Below are 24,312 nucleotides of genomic sequence, written 5' to 3'. Positions count from 1 at the left end.
CATTCTCTGGTGACGAATTCCAGAGTTTAATTACACGTTGAGTGAAGAAAAGTTTTCTCCGATTCGTATTAAATCTACTACTTTGTAGCTTCATTACGTGCCCCCTAATCCTAGTATTTTTGGAATGAGTAAACAAATGATTCACATCTACCCATTCCACTCCACTCATTATTTTATAGACCTCTATTATATCTCCCCTCATCCGTCTCTTCTCCAAGCTGAAGAGCCCTAGATGCTTCAGCCTTTCCTCAGGGAAGTCGTCCCATCCCCTTTACCATTTTTGTCACCCTTTTGTGTACCTTTTCTAATTCCACTGTATATTTTTTGAGATGCGGTGACCAGAATTGAACAGAATATTTGAGGTGAGGTCACACCATGGACCGATAGAAAGGCATTAGAATGTCCTCACTTTTGTTTTCCATTCCTTTCCTAATAATACCTAACATTCTATTTGCTTTCTTAGCCGCTGCAGCACAATAAGCAGAGCATTTCAATGTATCATCAATAACAACGCTGAGATCCCTTTCTTGTTCAATTACTCCTAATGTGGAACCTTGCATTACGTAGCTATAGTTCGGGTTTCTGTAAGGACGCTCCACTAAGGACTAGGTCTAGAATTTGTCCTTCTCTTGTCTGCTCCTGTACCAGCTGCTCCATAAAGCAGTCCTTGATTTCGTCAAGGAATTTTACCTCCCTAGCAAGCCCTAATGTTACATTTACCCAGTCAGTATCGGAGTATTTGAAATCACCCATTATTATTGCGTTGCCCAGTTTGTTACCCTCCCTAATTTCCGATAACATTTCTACATCTGTCTGTTCATCCTGGCCAGGCAGACAGTAGTACACTCCTATCACTATCCTTTTCCCCTTTACATATGGAATTTCAATCCACAGGGATTCCAAGATGTGTTTGTTTCCTGCAGAATTTTCAATCTATTTGATTCAAGGCCCTCCTTAACATACAATGCTACCCCTCTACCAATTCGACTCACCCTATCACTACGATATAATTTGTACCCAGGTATAACAGTGTCCTACTGGTTATTCTCCTTCCACCAGGTCTCAGAGATGCCTATTCTATCTGTTTCATTTAGTGCAATATATTCTCTCTTATTTCTTAGGCTTCTGGCATTTGCATATAGACATTTCAAACTATGTTTGTTGTTCCTATTTACATCATGCTCAGTACTTGACAGTATTATTTACAATCTTTTGTTTGGTTTTTATTTTTATTCAAGGCCACCCGATCTCACTATCAGGATATTATTAAGAATAAAATTGCAGAGCATATACAAAAACATGGACTGATGAGACAAAGTCAGCACGGATTTAGTGAAGGGAAGTCTTGCCTCACCAATCTAATGCATTTTTTTGAGGGGGTAAGCAAACATGTGGACAATGGGGAGCCGGTTGATATTGTATATCTGGATTTTCAGAAGGCGTTTGACAAAGTGCCGCACGAAAGACTCCTGAAGAAATTGCAGAGTCATGGAATCGGAGGTAGGGTATTATTATGGATTAAGAACTGGTTGAAAGATAGGAAGCAGAGAGTAGGATTGCGTGGCCAGTATTCTCAGTGGAGGAGGGTAGTTAGTGGGGTCCCGCAGGGGTCTGTGCTGGGTCCGTTGCTTTTTAATGTATTTATAAATGACCTAGAGATGGGAATAACTAGTGAGGTAATTAAATTCGCCGATGACACAAAATTATTCAGGGTCGTCAAGTCGCAGGAGGAATGTGAACGATTACAGGAGGACCTTGCGAGACTGGGAGAATGGGCGTGCAAGTGGCAGATGAAGTTAAATGTTGACAAGTGCAAAGTGATGCATGTGGGTAAGAGGAACCCGAATTATAGCTACGTCTTGCAAGGTTCCGCGTTAGGAGTTACGGATCAAGAAAGGGATCTGGGTGTCGTCGTCGATGATACGCTGAAACCTTCTGCTCAGTGTGCTACTGTGGCTAGGAAAGCGAATAGAATGTTGGGTGTTATTAGGAAGGGTATGGAGTCCAGGTGTGCGGATGTTATAATGCCGTTGTATCGCTCCATGGTGCGACCGCACCTGGAGTATTGTGTTCAGTACTGGTCTCCGTATCTCAAAAAAGATATAGTAGAATTGGAAAAGGTACAGCGAAGGGCGACGAAAATGATAGTAGGGATGGGACGACTTTCCTATGAAGAGAGGCTGAGAAGGCTAGGGCTTTTCAGCTTGGAGAAGAGACGGCTGAGGGGAGATATGATAGAAGTGTATAAAATAATGAGTGGAATGGATCGGGTGGATGTGAAGCGACTGTTCACGCTATCCAAAAATACTAGGACTAGAGGGCATGAGTTGAAGCTACAGTGTGGTAAATTTAAAACGAATCGGAGAAAAGTTTTCTTCACCCAACGTGTAATTAGACTCTGGAATTCGTTGCCGGAGAACGTGGTACGGGCGGTTAGCTTGACGGAGTTTAAAAAGGGGTTAGATAGATTCCTAAAGGACAAGTCCATAGACCGCTATTAAATGGACTTGGAAAAATTCCGCATTTTTAGGTATAACTTGTCTGGAATGTTTTTACGTTTGGGGAGCGTGCCAGGTGCCCTTGACCTGGATTGGCCACTGTCGGTGACAGGATGCTGGGCTAGATGGACCTTTGGTCTTTCCCAGTATGGCACTACTTATGTACTTATGTACCCTATCTTCCCTGTTTTGGTGAAAAAAGCAAGCATCCAGGGAACAAAACAGTGACCCCCACCCTTCCTCATCCCTTCTCCCTGTGAGTGGACTCCCGGTATTGTTGACGCCCCAGCTGTCGGGGGCCACCTGGCTTCTGCTCGCCTCTGCTTCCCGAATTGGCTTGAGCCCTCTTCATTATGCACCTCGTCCAGTACCGCTTCCTCTACAATGGAACGGTCTAACAGCTGATGAGCTCTTTCCTCCTGACAAGCTTCTCGGCCACTCTTAGCTTGAGACCGCCTTCTGCACTGCCCTACCTCCGCCTTCACTGTTTTGTCTACTGGAGTACCTGGAGAACGGTTCCTAGCCATGATGGGAAAACCTTCATCGTTATCTTCTGTGTCTCGGCGAGTCAAGATCTGAATTTTACCTATTTCTCTTTCCTTTCTTTTCTGTTTGTGTTCTTTTCCCTACCTGCTGCTCATTTGCTTAAATTTTGTATTTATTCTCCCTTCCCTTTTGCCTTCAACTGTCATTGTACTTCTTTTCTTTACTTCATTGTAAGCCGCTTTGGGGCTGCGTTCTGTGGCAAAAAGCGGGGTATAAATGATCTTAAATAAATAAATAAATATCTTTGAAAGATACCTTATTCCGAACCATGCGCTTTTGAGCGACTGTCGCTCTTCCCCCAGCAGCCTCGTCCCACCCTGATTAAAGTGGAGCCCATCCTTTTGGAATAGGCTCCCCTTCCCCTGAATGTTGCCCAGTTTCTAACAAATCTAAAACCCTCCTCCCTACACCATTGTCTCATCCCACACCTGAAGTCGACTTGGTTAACTTCTGCTGAATATCAAACAGCTAATAGTTTAAAGGCTACATTTTGTTTGCTGAACTCATGCTGACTAAGTTCTCCTCTACCTGATTTGTTCCTCCTTGTTTTATTTTAAACAAAAAGTTAAGGAATGATTTACTGTGATCTTACAACAAGGGCATCCCATCAAGCTCTGCATCATCATTTGGAAAACATAAATGCCACTCAGCTCCAACTCTTCTACTGCTGCGTTCCCTTAGCCAACATTCTTCTCAGAATGCATCTATACACGTTATTTGATATCATGCTTATAAATAGTAGTAATAAACAATATCAGGTGCATTTGTATAATATACCACTGCATTCCACAAAACAAAAGCAGCAGAAACCATCTTTCTCTTTTGATTTAGGCCTAGAAAAAAAAGATTTTAAATGCTCGCAGGTTTCACATTCGTGTTTGATGTGTGGTATAGAAACTCTAATATGTTGGCTGTTTTAGTGACTTTTTACCAGGAGGAAAAAATATCTGTACGAATATAACACGTGCTAGGGAGTCCCTATAACCAGCCCCTCAAAATGACACACTGATTACGATTTATAACAAATTATTACTCTACCTATGAAAAGTTATTCCGTTATTATACTTCCCCCGTGTACATCTGTATGCTGCACTAGCCAGCATGATTTGAAATTATAAGTGAGATTAAATAAAAAAGGCTCCCAACAATAAAGAAGGATAACGAGAATCCAATAGTTCATATGTTCTCCTTGCTTTGTTTTGAGTGTACTAAATGACGCCTGCGCGCGCGGGGTGCACCGAGGAATGGGAAACACCGATGAACCATATTGGCTTCAACTTTTTGACGTCAGCCCGACCCCTGCGTTCAACCTCCTTGCGTCCTGCTTTTCTCTGATGCCATTTCCTGTTTCCGGTAAGGCGGGATGCCTCAGAGAGAGAAGTTGTGTCATAGGGTACGGGGTACTGGAGAAGGAAAGCTGTGAGATTGTTGATGGGCGACCTCAGGTATGAGTTTGGGTGGGGGTGGGGAGGTGGTGTTTGATGGAGAGGTGCTGGATCGCTGATAAAGAGGAGAGTGGAACAGAGAGAGAGAGAGAGAGAGAGAGAGAGAGAGAGAGAGAGAGAGAGATATGGATGGTAGATTCATGGGCGGGCGGGGGAGGGGGAGATCGGTCCTTCGATTCCCGAATTTATGTAAGGAGGGGTGCTTGGCGTGTGAGGGTAGCGGAATGCGTGTGACTTGATATCTTTGTATATGTTTATCTTGTATTTCTGTATGTGGAGGATTGGTTTCTTTATTCATACTTCTGTTATTTGTGTGTGTGGGTGTAATATGTATGTAATACTTTCCCATGTATGTTTGTTTGTTTATTTAGATTTTGCTTACACCATTTTCAGTGGTAGACCAAGGTGGGTTACATTTAGGTACACTGGGTATTTTTGTTGTCATTATCTGTGTGTGCTAGTTTTCCTATTATTTACCTAACGAGGGAAGCATAAATATTGAAAGTTAGTCACGGATGTAATAACAATTTTCGGAGTCTTAGCTCACCTTTCTAGGTTGTAGTATTATTAGTCTTTTGGTACAACATATCCCTTTCCTAAAGAGCTTACAATGTAAGTGGGTACCTGAGAGTGATCAATAAAGTGACTTGCAGATGGTTACAAGGAGTTTTAGTTGAGGAAGCAGAACTCGACCCCTGTTTTCTGTGATTCTTAGCCCATTGTACGAACTATAAGGTGGTGGTGCCAACAACTTGTTGACCCACTTTTGTATCTATGTATAGCATATAATTTGCTCCCTTTTTTGACAAGTTCAGCATTTCTCTTTATCCAGTCACGCTTTTCTTATACCACATCTCTTTTCTTTGTCTCTGAACTCTATTTACCCTATATATCACTCTTCTCCTTCTTACATCAGTTCCATTCTTTGCTTATATTTCCCTTCTTGTATTCAAATAATTTCAATTTTCTGCTATTTATTAAGCTTTCTTTATGCTCCCGATAGTGTTACCTTAAGCCTTTTCTCTTTCCATAATAAGTAACTTCATGGCCATTTTATTTAATTTGTTCTTTTTAAAGGTATCTAATACCTTCTTTTCTCTCTGTTTTGTAATATCAGTTCTTTTACTTTCGTTATTATGTTATGTTATTTCTACCATACTAAGCCTAGTTTTATGACTTTTGTTGGAAGGAGAGGTGGAACTTTTGTTTTTATAGTCTTGTTTGAGGTTTGTATCTAGTGGGAGAGGCAGGCTTTTATCTTGCTGTAATCTATTTTAATTTCTTCTTTTCTTTGCTTTTTAGCTGATCCTTGAGTAATTCATCATGAATGGCAGTATTACCAGTGAGGGCATCTCTCAGTCTCCAAGTTGGAAGGAGTTCTGTGAGATCCATGCCCATGCTGCAGCCTTGGATTTTGCCCGTCGATTTCGTACATTCCTGAGTGAGAACCCACAGTATGCCATGCCAGGTGCAGAGGTCACTTTTTCTCGCCGATTTGCTGAACACTTTGTGGAACACTTTGAGACAGAAGTGAATCGGACGTACGTCACAGACTCGCCAACTCGCTGTGACATTGTGCCTTTTACAGGCACCCAGACATGCCAGACCTCCTCCAGCAAAGACTTGTCTGAAACATGCAGCGACTCTTCTGTGGCCTCTCCTGTAGACACTCATGCTCGGTTAGAGTCCTCTGGTATGACTTCTGGCCTCTCAAGTAGTCAGTCTCGGAGTTCAGAAGATGTCTCGAGTTCCTCCATCAGTACAAAGCCCAAGTTGAAGAAGCGTTTCTCCTTGCGAAACGTGAGCCGCAGTGTACGTGGCAGTGTTAAAGGTATCCTCCAGTGGAAGAGTTCAGCAGAATCTCCTACAGAAGAGACAGCCTTGGACAGCAGGGGCAACAGTAATTCAAACTCATCAGGGAACAAAGCTGACTCCATGGACAAGTGGACTCACAAATTTGAGAGGCTGCGGCTCACAAAGTCTCCCACCCCTAAACTGGAGCTATATGATGTCCGACGTGAGGGGCTCCTGAACTATATTGTGGCAGATGATGTAAACAGCAACAGCCGAGCACGATGGCAGAAGTGCCGGCTGCTTCTGAGGAAAGCAACAAAGTCAGAGGGAGAAGGTCACGTGCTGGAGTTCTACATTCCACCAAAGGTATGAGGGTAGAGTTGCATAGAGCTACTTATGACCAAAATACATAGTAATCTGTAGGGAAAAGAGTTTCTAAACCAGATAACTTCTCCACCACCTCATGATTATATATTTCATATGCTCACTCTGTAAAAGGTGGAGATACATGAACAAGCACTAGTACTATGCCAGTTTTAGAAATAATGTATGTTCTTGAAGTCAGCTTGGAGGACAGTTCCAGGTTTCCTGCATGCTGACATACCTACTGCTCTTCAGTTTAAAATTTTTTTTTTTTTTTAGTCTGCACATCACGGAACTAGACACAATATAGCATAAGATATTAGAGCCCAACAGCAGTATTACATGAAATATAAGAACATTACAACAACTACTTAATATATTTGTAAACTGTATGCTAAGTAAACATTTTCTTTCTCTGCCCTGCACCTTGTTTTGTCCCTTATCCAGAGGGGACTTGAATATTTTTGCCATTCTTGTACGTGTGCTTCATTTTTGTCCAGAGGAGGAAATCTTGCTGGACCATTTCTACTGCCATTTTAAACTGACCATTTTTTTTCACTTTCTACCTTTTCAATGCACCGATGCATTGGTCTTAATTAAAAAAAAAAAAAAAGTTCTGACAAATCAATACATCACCAATATTCAGTTTACACAGACTTGAAAAATATAAAAGGAAAACAAGAAAAGCTCATCATGTTTTCTTTTGTGCAGCCTCAGGTCTGCTGAATCATGTTCAGTCCTAGCAGGTTTTGTTTCAAACAATTTCGTTTTTCATTATTTGCTTTTCAGCTATGCTATGAAAACCAAATCTGTGACTGCAAACAGTGCTGAAAATGCTTTCAGAAGATGTCTTTTATGAGGAATGCTACAAATGTCTGGGTGATGGCAACAATGTCTTGGCATGCAACTTGTAGACAAAAGGATGTCACCTCAAGCAGTTTGGGTCTAGCAGGAGCAGATTACAGCCTACCTTTCTGGTACAAGTAGACCCAGTTCAAAGCTGCCCTCAACATGTATTGAAAAGGCTTGGAGAGCCAGACATGGTGTCGCTGGTAGCTAGGTTTTGTTGAAACAATCCCATGTTTCCTTGATTGCTCAGTATACAAGGACTTGCAGGTGACTGGCAAACCTTGAATGAAGGTTTAGCTTTGTTTATTTACTGACTCAAACTGCAGTTTGAATCCGTAAATAAACATAATAAACAATGGCAGGGTATTAAGTTTGGAGGCTTGACGACGGCCCCTGATGCAGTTTTGAAATAGAGCCTTGTTGTTTGGTCTGTTGATTATGAGAACTTGTGATTAATAAAGATGTTGAAAAACTTAATCTGAGCGCTGGGCTGATCTGTATATTGTTTTTACGTTTTAACACAGAGTGGTGTACAATGAGAATATCCTGAAGCATAAAATGTCCCAATAAAAGGGAGGAAGGGTATAATAATTTTTTTTTCTTTCCGGGATACTGTCATAGTAATCTTTGTTCATGTATGACTTATGTGTATTTGAAGGTTTAGAGTTCTGTCTGATCTTTCAGAATGACACTGGATCACATCAGTATCTTTAGGGTCTTTATACCTGGAATTTGAGAGAGACTTCTGTATGGCCTGCAGAAATGCCAATTTCCTTATAAGTCCTCCCCTAATCTTCTTTCTTGATGCATTTCAATCAGTTGATCAGATTGATCCCATAGGTATTCAGCTGCCACAGTGCCAAACATTTGCATTGGCCAGCTTGAGCCCCATTGGAGTGTCTCCAGTGATCTACATCCCATGATTTATTAGTTATCAGGTGACTTTGTATAGACTCTGCTTTGGACCTCTGTGTTAGCTACATTGAGGGCTGGAACGATAAAGGTGTTTTAGTTATCCCCTTAACCAAGATTCTGAACAGAATTACTATTAATTATGTGCTTAGTGATCTTCAGCTTCTCCATAACCAGTCAAGGATATAGAGTTGGATTACTCAATAGGCTTGAGTTCACTTAGAGGCATATTTTCAAAGCACTTAGCCTTCCAAAGTTCCATAGAAACCTATGGAACTTTGGAAGGCTAAGTGCTTTGAAAATATGCCTCTTAGTCCTTTTTTTTTTTTTCTTTAAAGGAACTGTATACATGAAGCTTTCTTATATCACTAAGAGACCTTTACACAGCCTGTAGAAAATACTTTCCTTGGCATATCTTAGGCAGAAAAGATGTCTTTTATTCTCTTCATAACTTGGACGAGCCTAGGATACCTCTTCTTACTCTTACAAAAAAACCAAACTGTGACATACTTCTAGAACATTGAGGTCCAGTCTTCACCAGGGCTTAGTAAGGATGGAAATCTTCCTGCTGCAACCCCGTGATATCCAGTTTGTTCCAGTGTTGGAGGGGGGGCTAGAGATTTTACTTCAGGGTACTTGGGTTATATACCTGTGTGTGGGGGGGAGGGGGGATCGAAATTCAGAATGGCTTTCCTAAATATCATTCTGCCCCTTCTGGCAGAATGGAGCTGGTTATATTCTTAAAATATCAAGTAGAGTTGTACCTACTGAGAGAGATTCCAGGTGTTTGAAGTGTGTCTGTTTTGTAGTAGTCACAGTACTCTGAGTACCACATCCTGCTTTTGATCTGCTGTCAACATTGCATCTCTTCACCAAGTAACTAGCAGTTGTAGCATATCTGCACAGGTTGGGAATATGTATGTTACTCCATCTGGATAAACGGCTAAAAATAAATGTTGCCTCAGGCAAGCGTGGAAGGAATGGTACAGCCTGTCCTCTAGGTTTTTTTTAAAGTTGCTACGGTTTGTGAAACTTTTCTCCTAAATCACACTTCCACCCCTCACCTCATTCAGAGTTAAGACTACTGGACACATTCAGCTCAAGATATGTGACACCAAACTGAGCAAAGGATAATATGGCCTCAGCTGAGGAAATCTAGAGTCAACAGACAGTGTAAGTCATGTTGAAGAAGCTGGGATTTATGGCTGCACCTGTATTTACACCTATGTCCATACATGAAGGAAACCTAATGGAACCTAAAGTACTGGTGACTTCAGGCGTGTCTCAGATTATGAAATGCCATCAAGGTCATGGAGGCAGTTGAAGTCTATCTGATATGTGGTTGTGATATCGTAATTTGACAGATTTACACATTAGAGTTATTCTGACTATAAACATGTTTAACCTGGGCCAGGAAGCTCGCATTCAACAAGTCCAAGTCCAAACTCTGTGGTTTCTCTGAAAAAGAACGGCCCTTATGAGATTGATGTTGTCCTTTGAGTGTAGTAAAGGCCTTCAGTAATTGTTCATGTACTACCTGAAGTAAGACCACACAACTGGTCACCCTGAACAAGCAGGGAACAGTGGCTTCCCATCTTCTGTGTTGGGAAGCAACTTTGGCTATTTCTCATGGAATAGTCCCAAAGGACACTGTCTTTGAAAAGGAATATATCCTAGCAGATTATTAGGTGCTTGGGAAGCCTACTGGGTTAGATCTGATGAGTTATACTAAAAGGACAGTTTTCTGCTAAGAAGGAGATCTGAAGACAGTCTAGTAGCAGATGTCATCTGTTGGGGAAACGGGTGTCTGGTATGTGTATTTTCCCATACTTCTGATAGCCTAAACGTTACTAACGTTTTGGAAGGGACAGAAAATCTATAACCCATATGGTACTGTATTGAAACAGATGTGGTTTCCTCATCTGTCTCAATACAGATGGTGTACTCCCATTATGAATTGGGCTATGATCTCTCCCAGGCCTGAAAAACAGCTTCATTTTAGCAACCAGTTTCTAGCTCTCACAGCCTAGATGTGAAGGTAGTAATTAGTAGCCTGGGTGTGTCCAAAGAACTATCTTATTTCTTCTCTTTTAAGAAGGAGTTTCCCAAAAGGCCATATGATTCCAGATGGAGAATTGCCATCTGCTCTGAGGGCAAATCCCTACGTTTTTGTTTTGCTTTACACACAAACTACTTGGACATCTTCTATCATATCTCAGTGGTTTTGGTTTGAAAACCAGCTATAGCCAAGATTCACTTTAGTGCAGTTATCCTGTATTTTCAGTTCATCAAAGGGAAACACATTTCTGCTTAGTCTCTACTTCTCAAGTGTGTTGTGTGGGTTGATTTGCTTAAAACCTTCCTAAAGTCTCCTACAATATTATGCAGTGTCAACTTGGCCAATTAATGCTGCCACTTAACTTTTCTGAACTCACTTACCTGAATTGCAAGTTTCCAATTTTTGGGGACAGTTACTTCAGCTTGCAAAGTTAATGAGCTCTAGGCTTTACTGACTTATCCACCTTAAGCTGACCAAGGTGGTACTTTGCTCCTATCCTAATTTTTTTCCAGACATGATGTTGGATTTACACTTTAATGAGTTTGTTTTCCTTCCCGTATTCTTCCAGCTCCCACATAAGCATAAGTGAGATGCTACACTTCATTCGCTTGATTGCAAGAGAGCTTTTGCTGTCTGTATTGGGAAGATTAAGGTCTAAGTACCATTTTGTTTGGATCTTTCTTAGATAAATATTCATTGGCAGGCTGACCACATAACTTTTAAATGGATTTATTTGTTTAAAGTTTTGTTTATCACCTCTGGATATACATATAAGTGCTGCCATTAAATATAAGTGACTTAAGGTAGCTTAATTTAAAACTTTTTTGTTTGGTCTTTTTTAATGTACTTGCTATTTTTGTGTTTGCCATCAACAGATGAGTTACCCATTTTGTGATTTGAATATTGCTGCTAAACGGATAACCTATGACACTATCTCAGCCAGTGTCAAACCCTGCCACAATTTATTTTTTTACTTTAAATTTTTTAAACAGTTTGAACAAATCATAAAATACTCATCCCTTTTCTTATCCACATCTTTCCCTCATCCCCATATACATGCTTATTAATTTATTGATTGTAAACACTACATTTCAACCCTTTATCTTTAAACTATACCATACAATCAATTACCTCCAACCCTGAACCCCCAAACAGTACCCCAGCTTAAATGTTCCTTGTACCCCCCCCTACCAGAAGAACCCCTTAATACTTCATTCCTATCCTCCCCCTTCCCCTCCCCTTACTCTGGAATGTAGCCGAGTCTCCTTAGATCCCATCTATCATTTGCTGGAGTCTTACCCATCCCTTTTTTCATTTAAGCTCCCCCTCCCTTTTATGTACCGTAAGGCGTTCCATATGACACAAATGTCCCAATTGAATCTTCCAGTCCCCCATAGTCGGGGGGGGGGGGGGTCCATTGCTTTCCAGCAGCGCACAATCAAACATTTAGCAGTTGCCAATCCCAACTGCATCAGTTTACTCTCTTCCCAGGACCCCTGCTCATTATACAAACCCAATAAGCGCGCTCTAGGGCTGCACACTACAGAAACTCCCATTGTTCTGGTCAAGGCCTTCATCACCCCCTGCCAGAATGTCACCAGCCCTGTACATGTCCACCAAATATGTAGAAACGTGCCCTTCTGTGCTTTACATCTCCAGCAAATATCTGACACCCCCAGAAACATCTTCTTCAATCTCTGTGGTATATAGTACCACCGTGTGAGCACCTTATACGCATTTTCCTGTATCAAATCACAGATTGAAGCTTTTTGCACTTCCCCACATATGTCCTCTCATTCTCTCTCAGTAAACTTACAATTCAAATCTCTTTCCCATGCCCCCTGAAATGGGTAAGGCGTATCCACGTCCCCTTGAAAAAATCTATTTATCACCGAAATGGGCTTCGGAACTTTCCCCAATAGCAGCTTTCTAGGCTTTCCCGGTCCTGGGGGTATCCATTCCTCCACCCCACCATGTCTATGAAATGTTTTAATTGCACGTACGCAATGCTGTCTCCCTCGGGGATCCCATAATGAGCACACACCTCCCTGAAACTCCATATCCCCCTCCCATGCATCACCTCCCGAAACCTCTCTAAACCCTGTTGCTCCCATCTTCCAAAGGTGGCGTTTTCTCTACTCGCCCTAAACTATGGTTCCCATCTAAGGGATGCCAATAGAATACCCCCTCTTTCCGCCCCCATTTACGCCGCACCTCCCCCCACAGTCTCAGCATTTGCCTAAGATATGGACTATATTCCCCTACTAAACCCTTTTCTCTGGACTCTGTGGTTCACAGTAGTGTCCTTAAAGATCTCTGAGGCCAATAGGACTGTTCCACTTGCACCACGGGTTTCTCCACTCCCCTCTCCCAATCCAACATTCTCAATTGAGCTGCCAAATAGTACCACTCCAGATTTGGTACCGCTCTTTCCCCCTTCTCTCCCCACAAGACTCTCTGTGCTAGACGTGGCCTCTTATTTCCCCATATAAATTTCATTATAGCACTCTGTAATTTTTTGAGAATTGGTCTCAGTACTGCAATAGGTAATGATTGGAATAAGAATAATAGCCTGGGCAGTACATTCATCTTAATCACTGCCATTCTACCCCCCCCCCCCCCCCCCCATGACAACCATATTCCTTTCCATCTCAACATATCATTTCTAATCTGTTCTTGTATGCGTCTGTAGTTTAGTTGAAATACCCTATTTAGATCCCTAGGGACCTGTATCCCTAAATATCTAATTTGATTGGATGCCCATTTAAACCTATACTTTCCTCTCACCTCGCTCATCTCCTCCTCACTTAGGGATATTCCCATTAACTCACTTTTATCCATATTTATCTTCAAACCTGCATATCTCCCAAACTCCTCAAAGACCTCTTGTATCACTGATAGCGTTCCCCCCGGGTCTTTCACATAGATTAGCATATCATCTGCAAATAGCGCAATACGATGCTCTTGCCCCCCCCCCTCCCATCTCTATCCCCCGCACCCCTGGATGTCCTCGAATTAACTCTGCCAGTGGTTCTATATACAGGGCAAACAAAAGCGGTGACGGGGCATCCCTGCCTAGTCCCCCTGCTTATAGAGAAGAAGGGAGAGTAGCTACCATTAATATTCAGACAGGCTCTTGGTCTCCTATACAAAGCATCTATCCATCCATAACCTAAAATTCCCTCCTAGCCCCATTCTTTCCAACACTTCCCTGAGGAATCCCTAATCTACCCTGTCGAAGGCCTTTTCCACATCCATGGCCAATAATGCTATTCCTGATCTAGATCTCTGTGCCTCCCAGAGCAGATGTAGCGTTCTTCTAATGTTGTCTCCCACTTGTCTTCCTGATATAAACCCCGACTGGTCCAGATGTATCAATTTATGTAGCAATCTACCCAACCTATTTGCCAGTATTTTAGCTATGATTTTTGCATCCACGTTTAGCAAGGATATTGGTCTGTAAGACTCGCATCTAGTTGGGTCTTTCCCCGGTTTGGGCAAAACAGTCACCCCCGCATCCAACATAGTTCTCGGGAGCTCTCTCCCCTCCAACACTCCATTTCCCACCCTCATCAATAGAGGGCTGAATAAGCTCTCAAATTGTTTATAGAACCAGGCTGTGAACCCATCTAACCCTGGGGCTTTACTGGTAGGCAACTGATGAATAACCCCTTGTACTTTCCCCAGTCTAATTGGTTCCCCTATCCTCTGGCTTTCCTCCTCGCTCAATCTCGCAGAGGTACTCGGGCCAAATACCTAGCTATACTCTCCGGCTGCTCTCCCACTCCCGCTGTGTACAATGTTTCATAATATTTTAGGAAACTCCCTTCTATGTCCGAGTCTGTGTACCTCCAATCTCCCTTCTCATCCCTTATTTTCTGTATCAGCGCTCTTCCCCTCTTTGCTCACAAACATCGGGCCAGCATAGCACCCGATTTATTCGCAAATTCAAAATACTGCTGCTTAAGCCTCATCCTTAAATATTCAATCTCCGCCATCTGTGCCTGGTCCAACTCTCCCCTGACCCTTTTAAGCTCTGCCCATACCCCTGGGAGGGATTTCTTTGATGGGCATTCTCCAACTTATTCAATTTCAAGTGCAAAATCATCAGTTCTTGCCTCTTCTCTCTTTTTTTTTTCCTAGCTCCCCATTTGATCAATATTCCCAGTGTCACTGTGTTCAATGCATCCCACATCACCCCATCGCTTACTTCCCCCATATCGTTTACAATATTCCTGTATGGTTGCCTGTATTTCCTCTCTCACTTTCTCTTCCCCCAAAAGGGATTCATTAAGTTTCCAGGATGTATTCCGTCTCTTGTGCCCCAACCCCTTTAATTTAGTCCACACTGGGCCATGATCAGAAATTTGGATGGGTTCTATCTCCGCCTCTGTTACCATCTGTGCACTATTACAGTGAATCCATAGCCCATCTATCCGGGTACAAGAACCCGCCACATGAGAATAGAAAGTATAGCCCCGTTGAACTCCATGTAGCAGCCTCCAGCTACCCACTAATTCCAACTGCCTCAAAAACTTGTGCAGCGCTTTTTGCCCTGAACCCAACTGATGCCCCCCTCCCCCTGAATGATCCAATCGTGCATCTGGGGCTGTGTTAAAGTCCCCTCCCAAAATCACTTGTCCCCTGATAAATCCCTGAATCTCCTCCCCTAGAGTATGGTAAAATCCCTGTTGCCCCACATTAGGGGCATAGATATTGACAAATGTGATCTCCTGTCCCTGCAGCGTTCCCCTTATGGCCACGCATCTCCCAGTTGTGTCCTTGAATTGTTTGTTGATGATCAAACCAGATTTCTGTCCTACCAAAATTGCCACCCCTCCCGTTCTCTTCCCCCCCCCCCGAACCTTGATGCGTCACCGCCTCCCTGTATGTTTTACCTCTCAGCAAATGTACATCCCTTGGTCTTAAGTGTGTCTCTTGCAGGAAAACTACCTCCCACTGCATCCTGACCAATTCCTTCATTACTCTCATTCGTTTCCCTTGATTATTGAGCCTGTTAACATTCCAGGTTCCCATCTTCAGCGTCCCTTTCTCCCCCTTCCCCAGCCCCTTTTCCCGGTGCCTCCCCCCAGGTCCCCCCCTAGTCTCTTCTCCCTTCTTTATCCCCCCCTCCCTCCCATTCCTCCCCTCTTGCTGGACTTGCCTTGGTCCGTCAGCTAGATGAGAGGACCCGCCATTCTCCCCCTAGGCCACCATTCTCCCCAGCCCTCCAACCCCCCTGCTTTGTGTTTCCTCTCTCCCCTCCCAGGACTCTACTCAGCATACACAGTCCCTCCAACCTCCACCTCCCAACCTCCATTTTTGGAGATCCATGCATGACCCGACCAATCCCTAGCCACCCCCTAAACCCCCCCCTCATAGGGTCAGCTCTCCCCCATCAACTGAAACAGTCAGTGTCTTTGAAATGTCCATCATACTCATCTTTGTTCCTCCTCACTGGGGCATCAGGAAGCACTTCGGTCTGCTGTCTTCCCTCTGTCTACTTCCACCTGCTACACCGAGTCTGTTCGTGTTTCCACTTCCCCTCGTGCCCATTGCTCGTGGGTTGGAACTCCCTCGCAACCCAGTGCTCTGAGCGCTTCCCACGCTTCCTCTGACGTCTTCACCTTTCTCGATTTTCCCCGCCACCGTAAGCCACACTGCAAAGGGGAAGAGCCATCTATAACTGATCCCTTTCTCTCATGAATCTTGTCACTTCTCTCATTGTTCTTCGTTTCTGCAGTGTAGTTCCAGCCAAATCCTGATATATTCCAATCTTATAATTTTTCCATTGTATCACCTTCTGTTGTTTTGCCTTAGCCAGAATCCGTTCTTTGGTGGGAAAACCTAAGAAAGAAGCTATAAATGTCTCTCAGAGACGAATCCCGCTGTGGCCCAGTAATTCGATGTACTCTTTGTAAGCGAATGTCCTGTTGCACGCCCTCTACATCCGGGCTTAATATATACTGGCACAGTTCTTTTATCACTGCCTCATAATTATTGAAAATGTCCAATTCCGGGATTCCTTTAAACCGTAGGTTGTTGCGACAGGATCTATTTTCCAGATCTTCCACCTGATCCTTTAATTGTTGAATCTCCGCCGCTTCTACATGTGCCTCCGTCTGTTTTTTCTTCACTTCTGCCTGTACATGTTCCATCTTTTCCTCCACCTCCTCCACATGTGTCCCCAGATCTCTGATCTCCGCCCGAATCTCTCTAAGCGTGCTTTTGTAAGTCTTTCCGGACTCCTGCCAATTCTGACTTAAAACTCCTTGAACCAGCCCACCATGTCTGCTTTTGAAATCTCCTCGGGGTTCTCCCCTCCCTCTCTGTGTAATTCTTCCTCAGAATCTGAGGGGATCACGATCAGCTTTTCCGCCCCTTGGCTTGTTCCTGCCGTCTCTGGTTTCACCTTTCCAGACTGATCCGCCGCAAATCTGAATTTTTCTAGGCTCTTTTTTGGTGGCATCTTTGATCTCTCCTTTCTTCTGCTTTAACTTACTCGGACTTCTGTTATATCCTTCCATCCGTAGGCTTTTTTTTTTTTTTTTTTGCCAGATCCCCTTTCCGCACTATGTCACCAGGTGGTCCTTCCGGGCAGTGATTGTACTCTTGTAACCACTCAAGGTAAAATACCCCTCAGCAACCCCACTTTCAGTTGTCAGGTTCCTAAAGCAGTACAAAGCTTTGTATCTCTCACCTTGCCTCTGCCAGAACCAGTCTAACGCTCTCTTCAATGGGGTCCTTTCCACTGCTGTTGCCCCCTTGGCTGTTCCGTGCCTCTGAGTTCCTGCCCCTGCTCGAGCCGCTCCCGTCCTGCTTCCACTTCCCTCGGGAGACTCTTTTCTGCCTGGGATTGTTGCCTCCGTCTCACTTCCTCCACCGCTGTTTGCTGCTCTTTACCGCCCCTCCTCTGCACCTCTCTCTACTGTCTGTTTTCCTCCGCCTCTCCCTCTGCTCTCCGCTCAACTCACTCACCAGCCGTACCACGATGCAGAGTGGAAAAATGGGGGGGGGGGGGCAGGAGACCCTCCGTCCAGCTGATCACCCCGGGCTCACCGGCGCCCGACCCTCGCTCCTGTCTCCTCCTCAAGCTCAGCTCCTCCTGGGGGGGGGGGGGTTCTTTTATCTCCAGCCCCCAGGACTCCTCCGCTGTTTCTCCAGCACTCCCGCCCCGACCGCCATTTTGTGCTGGTGCTCTTGCCTTAGTCTGGTGGCTCGTCTAGGTCTCACCAGCTCCCCCAGGGCTCTCCTCTCTCGTCTCCCTCCTCCCGCTAGCTCCGCTCACAGTCCTGATCGTTCCATGGGGGGTCTGGAGTCTGTGGATCTGGGGGCCTCTCCTGAGGTTCGGCGGAGCTCACTCCACGGTGGCCATCTTGGATCGCAGCTCCACAGGAAGACCCCCTGCCACAATTTTAAATGGATGCCAAATGGCCAAACTTATCCATTTATGTGCTGCAAATATTTAAACAAAGAACTTGGGTGGTCACTGGTACCACTGATGACTACATTAATGCTTCTGAATATTGAGCCTAGAATTTGATTAGGTAATAGATTGCATTTTGTCAATATAACTTGATACATTTAATATTGGAAACTTAAGTTCCTGCCCATGTGGTCTAAGGCAGTGTTTTGGCTGCTTGGCCAAAAAGGCATTTTGCAGACTAGAAGCCAACTTGTACCCTCCATTTTTTGTTTTATTTATTTAACACATTTATACCCCACATTTTCCCATTTAGTTGCAGGCTCAATGTGGCTTACATAATACCATAGAGGCAGGCTCCGGTTCGGTAAAATACAAATACACAGATAGTAGTAAACCTATAAATAACGTGAGTTTCCTTGTCACCAGCAGCAGATGAATCCATTACGAATGGGTTGTGTCCACCTACCAGCAGGGGGAGATAGAGAACACTGAAAACCATAGTGCCTCTAGGACGGCTAGCTCCATCTGCCTCTCAGTATTTCTCTATCTCCTAGCAGGGTTGGACGCAGCTTGTTCAGCTCCTTGAAGATTCTGCCTGGGGTGGCTCCTGTGCTTTTGCCAGTTGTAGCAGGGGTGTTGTGGCTAAGTGGAGCCCACTTTAAAGGCACATAGGTTCGCCCTTTCCCTGCCTTACCTTTCACCCTGTGTGGATGCAGGCATATAGGTTCGCCCTTTCCCTGCCTTTCCCACCCTCTTCCTCCTCCGGCGTACCTCTGTAGCTGTTTGCCTCCAACCTTCCTCACAGCGTTAAAAAAAAAAAAAAATCGCGCTTTCACAGCGCTACTATTTCTGAGGCTTTTCCTGACTGTGCAGCGTGACCTGGAGCTCAGTCCTTTGAGGTAAGAGCAGTACTCAGCTGCTCTGGGGAGGGCCCGCGGATGGCGTTCCGATCGGGGTGATTTTGGCGCGAAGCCGCCATTTTGAATTTTATTCCGCCGTTTTTCGGTGATGGCTGCTGAGGGAGTTAATCGCTGTTCCCTTTATGGCAAACGCAGATCAGCAGCGGGGCTCTGTAAAACGTGCTGTTTAGACGGTAGTGCCAGTACGAGCATGGCGAGCGATGATTCTTCCCACTCGATGGAGCTGGCAGCAGGCGCCATCTTCGAAGCGCCGCATGGCTCAACCCCCACGGTTGCGGAGGAGTCTGAGAGCAAAGGGGTGCCTCGGGCTGAGGCTACCAGAGGAACTCCATTCCCCGTGGCTCCTAATTCGGAGACGGGAGGTCAGGGTGAGTTTTTGTCCCCCGAGTTTGTGCTTATTTTACATAAAGCCTTAATGATGAGAAGAGCTCTGCCGCAGGTGTCTGACACTGCGTTGCTACCTGGTTCCTCTCCGACTGATGATGGCCCAGGGCTAATGCCAGACGTGGATGCTCCTGAGCCTTGGATGCACACTAAGCATAGATGGTAAATTCCCCGTCGAAGAGTGGCGCTCTGCTGGGTTTACTCAATGTGTCTGCTTTCAGCCGAGGAACTCCTTTCGCTCGGACAAATGCTCCGCAGCGGCAGGCTCAAGGCCAGGAGTTCAGGGTCGTCCACAATGATGGGACGCCGGTCCACTCCTCCTTTACAGCTGTAGGAGGACACCTTTCCCTCTTTCTCGAGGAGTGAACCAAGATTACCTTAGATCAGTGAGTCCTGGACCTGATCAGAGAAGATTACCGATTGGAATTCGGTGCCCCGGTGAGAGACGTGATTGTGGAGTCCCAATGCAGTACTGCCGTCAAACGGGTGGCAGTAGAGGAGACCTTACAAGTCTTGTTGCACCTTGGAGCGGTGATCCCTGTGCCTCCCGCCGAACACGGCTGCGGTCGTTACTCCATTTATTTTGTGGTGCCGCGAAAAGGCGGGTCTTTTCGGCCCATTCTCGACTTAAAGAAAGTCAACGAGTCACTAAGAGTGCGGCATTTTCACATGGAAACCCTGCGCTCTGTCATTGCGGCGGTACAGCCAGGAGAATCCCTCATGTCTCTGGACCTAAAAGAAGCTTCCTTGCACATTCCTATATGGCTCCCGCACCAACGGTTCCTCCGGTTTGCAGTGTTGAGAAATCATTTCCAGTTTCAGGCCTTGCCTTTTGGCCTCGCCACAGCTCCCCGAGCGTTTTCCAAGGTAATGGTGGTAGTAGCTGCTTTTCTCAGGCGAGAGGGTCCGTACCTCGACGACTGGCTCATCAGAGCGGAATCTGCAGAAGAGAGTTGTCATGTAACAACCAGAGTGGTCTCAGTACTGCAGTCTCTGGGCTGGGTGGTCAATATACCCAAAAGTCACCTGACCCCCTCTCAATCTCTAGAATATTTGGGGGTCCGGTTCAACACGGCCTCGGGGTTTGTCTTTCTACCCGAGCAAAGGCGGTACATGCTTCAGAATCAGGTCCGTCTGCTCCTGAGGATGCCTCGCCCGCGAGCTTGGGACTTTGTCCAACTGTTGGGGTCGATGACGGCCACCTTGGCAGTGGTGCCATGGGCGAGAGTGCACATGAGACCTCTGCAGATTGCCCTGCTTCAACGATGGTCTCCGATGTCCCAGGATTATCAATGCAGACTCACGTGGCTCCCTGCGGCCCGACTCAGTATGGAGTGGTGGCTCTCAGACAGTACGCTGCGGCGAGGAATGCTGCTAGCGCTTCCCGATTGGTGCCTGGTGGTAACTGATGCCAGCCTGAAGGGCTGGGGAGCACATTGCCAGGGAAGCTATGCCCAGGGTCTGTGGACACCCGAGGAAACGGAGTGGTCCATCAATCGCTTGGAACTGAGAGCGATATTCCAGGCTCTTCTGGCCTTTCACATGACTCTGGAGGGACTGGCTGTCAGAGTTCTGTTGGACAGCACGACAGCAGTGGCCTACATAAATCGACAGGGCGGCACTCAGTGTCAAACACTGACCGCAGAGGCCGCTCAGATATGCCACTGGGCCGAGCTACATTCGCAGCTTCTGTCAGCAGCTCATATAGCAGGTCAGAGCAACGTGGAAGCCGACTTTCTAAGCAGGTATCAAATCGACCCTGGTTTTTTCTTGACTTTTTTGCACCATATGTGAGTAACATTTTTATTGTTTACATTTATCTTCATTTTTTATCTTCATTTATTTTTATTTTCATTATTTAGCTTTCATTTTTATTTTGTCATTTTTCTTTTTTCCTTATTTATTTTTAATTCAATACATACTACCCCATTTCTCATTTTTGGTAACATAGAGTATTATTTGATTGTGTCCATGTTCACTTTTTTATAGTTGCCCCTTTACGAAGGATTCAAATTAGGTATGTGCCCTTTTATTATCTCATTTATAAATTTTTTTATACATATTTGTATTGAAGTTCGAAACCTATACCAGTGCCCTTGCTTTGCTGTTATGGGATGTCAGATTTTATTATGCTTTTATATATATGTTTATATACACTGTCATACAATTGTTGCATTACATACACTTCTTATATATATATATTTTCTTATATATGCTTTTTTATGTACGTGTACGTGTGTGTGTGTGTGTGTATATATATATATATATATATATATATATATATATATATATATTGGACAGTGCGTAGCGATATGCTTATTCATGTAATTATTCTAGTATACTCTCTATGTATACTTAGTAATATTCCATATTTTATTATTTGCTTTTTGTCAATTTATATATTTGATATATTATGCTCGTATGTGTGTTATATTTTATTTATTATGATCTATGATAATTATTATATATTTGTTCATTGTAGCCCCTGACGCAGCCCTAGGTGGGCGAAACACAGCCTGTGTCGGGAGATTTGTTCATACACGGTATCTTCAATAAAATCTTTTTGTTGTGATATTGATCTGCTGGCTTTCTTTCCCATATTGGATTTTGCAGATCGTTTGCCTTGTTGTTTTTTGAGACGAAGTGTTCCTTCAGATCTGTGCCAAATGGGGAACGCCTGTAGTGGATCTTATGGCCTCAAGCAGAAATGCCAAAGTCCTGTCCTTTTTCAGCAGACGGGAGAGATCCTCGCTTGGCAGGGTTGGATGCCTTGGCTCAACCCTGGCCCCCCGGGCCTCCTGTATGTGTTCCCTCCTTGGCCCTTAATAGGGCGGCGACTCCTACGAATTCGGCTGCATCAAGGAGTGGTGATCCTCATTGCCCCGGATTGGCTCAGGCGGCCGTGGTATGCTGACCTCCGGCGGATGCTGGTGGAGGCTCCCCTTCCTTTGCCTCTGGTACTGAACCTGTTGACGCAGGGTCTGGTGACCATGGAGGATCCATGCCGCTTTGGTCTTGCGGCATGGCTATTGAGAGGGCGCAATTGAGAGGCAAGGGCTATTCTAACAATGTCATCTCCACTCTCTTTCAGGCCCGCAAGCGTTCCACTTCTGTTGCCTATGCTCGGATCTGGCGCCAGTTTGAGGCTTGGTGTGTTTCTAAAGCGATCACACCCATGCGAGCTTCTGTCTCGCCGATACTTGACTTTTTGCAGGATGGTATACAAAAAGGCTTGGCCTGTAATTCTCTGCGTGTTCAAGTGGTAGCCTTGGCATGTTTTCTGGGGAAGGTCGCTGGTCTCTTCCTGGCTGCGCATCTGGACATTGCACGGTTTCTTAGAGGGGTGCTCCGGCCTCCCGTGCAGGCCCCTTGTCCGGCTTGGAACTTGGGGCTAGTATTAAAGGCTCTTCAGTGTTCGCCCTTCGAGCCGCTGAGGCGAGCTTCGGAGAAGGATGTGACCCTAAAGACAGTCTTTTTGGTGGCCATTACATTGGCGAGACGGGTGTCTGAGCTCCAGGCGCTGTCCTGTCGAGACCCATTTCTGCAATTCTCAGAGTCTGGAGTAACGGTACGTACTGTGCCTTCCTTCCTGCCTAAGGTGGTTTCAGCGTTTCACCTAAACCAGCCTATTTATCTGCCCTCCTTTACTAGGGAGGAGTTTCCGGAATCTTTTGGGCAGTTGCACCTTCTAGATGTGCGCAGGGCTCTGTTGCAGTATCTGCAGATGTCTAATGCTTTCAGGACCTCTGATCACCTTTTTGTATTGTTGTCAGGTCCTCGCAGAGGGTCTCCAGCGTCTAAAGCCACTATAGCCTGTTGGCTTAAGGAAGGCATTTTTTCTGCATATCTGCTATCCGGCCGGCCTCCGCCTGACTCCTTTAAGGCACATTCCACAAGAGCGATTTCTTCCTCTTGGGCTGAGATGGGAGCACTCTCTCTTTAAGAGATATGTAATGCAGCTACTTGGACTTCTAAGCTCTCTTTTGCCCGTCATTACAGGCTGGATGTGGCTGCCAGGAGGGACACGCTTTTTGGAGCACAAGTGCTTGTGCATGGTGTGGCTTGTTCCCACCCTATCTAGGGATTGCTTTGATACATCTCATTCGCAATGGATTCATCTGCTGCTGATGACAAGGAAGGGAAAATTAGGTTCTTACCTTGGTAATTTTCTTTCCTTTAGTCATAGCAGATGAATCAATGATCCCTCCCTGATTGACTCTGTTTTGTGTTCAGTTTTTCCTGCAGGCATGTTCCCTCATTGGGAGAAGTTGGAAAACAGTTATTCAGGATTTCTGTTCTACTACAGGAGGTTGAGTTCGTCCCTCTTTTGTGTTATTGCTCCTGTTTTGGGGCGTTCGTTCGCTGTGAGGAAAGTTCATGTTATGCTACTTTGCGGTTTAACACTGCTTTGGAAGCTTCAAAATACTGAGAGGCAGATGGAGCTAGCCGTCCTAGAGGCTCTATGGTTTTCAGTGTTCTCTATCTCCCCCTGCTGGTAGGTGGACACAACCCATTCGTAATGGATTCATCTGCTGTGACTAAAGGAAAGAAAATTACCAATGTAAGAACCTAATTTTCCCATAAGGCAACAAAGATATGATAAAAAGTCCAATATGGTCCATAGTTTTGCCGTATCACAGAAAGTAGAAAATTAAGTTGGGTCTGAGGGGTAGGCCTTCTTAAACAAGGTGGTTTTCAGTGACTTCCTGAAGTTAAGATGGTTATGAATTAATTTCACGGTTTTAGGCAGTGCATTCCACAGTTGTGTACTTATGTAAGAGAAGCTGGATGCATAAGTTGATTTGTATCTAAGACCATTGCAGTCTGGATAATGTAAATTTAAGTAAGTTCGGGATAGACTAGTACTGTTTCTGGGTGGCAGATTTATTAGGTTCAACATGTATCCATGATCTATGCCATAAATAATCCTATGGACCAGAGTGTAAACCTTGAAGGCAATGCGTTCTTTGATGGGAAACCAATGCAATTTTTCACAAAGGGGTTTGGCACTTTCAAATTTTGATTTTCCGAAGATCAGTCTAGCTGCTGTATTCTGGGCGGTCTGAAGTTTCTTAATTAGTTCTTTACAACCTGCATAGATTCCGTTCCAGTAATC

At 44.8% G+C, this 24,312-nt stretch overlaps 1 protein-coding gene across 2 annotated transcripts in view; it reads left to right on the top strand.

The window, feature by feature from the left end:
* The first annotated feature begins 4,407 nt into the window (after positions 1-4,407).
* The window catches only part of SH2B1 (SH2B adaptor protein 1), an 81,707-nt gene continuing 61,802 nt past the window's right edge, over positions 4,408-24,312 (top strand). For both annotated transcript variants that reach the window (XM_030208949.1, XM_030208950.1), the window contains exons 1-2: positions 4,408-4,489; positions 5,792-6,649. In XM_030208949.1, coding sequence (XP_030064809.1) covers positions 5,813-6,649 — 837 coding nt within the window. In that variant the 5' untranslated portion in view covers positions 4,408-4,489; positions 5,792-5,812. The remainder of the gene's footprint in view (positions 4,490-5,791; positions 6,650-24,312) is intronic.

Source organism: Microcaecilia unicolor, chromosome 7, assembly GCF_901765095.1.
Source record: "Microcaecilia unicolor chromosome 7, aMicUni1.1, whole genome shotgun sequence".
Taxonomy (NCBI): domain Eukaryota; kingdom Metazoa; phylum Chordata; class Amphibia; order Gymnophiona; family Siphonopidae; genus Microcaecilia; species Microcaecilia unicolor.
Note: the sequence above shows the minus strand (reverse complement) of the source record. Positions and strands in the feature narration are given on the sequence as shown.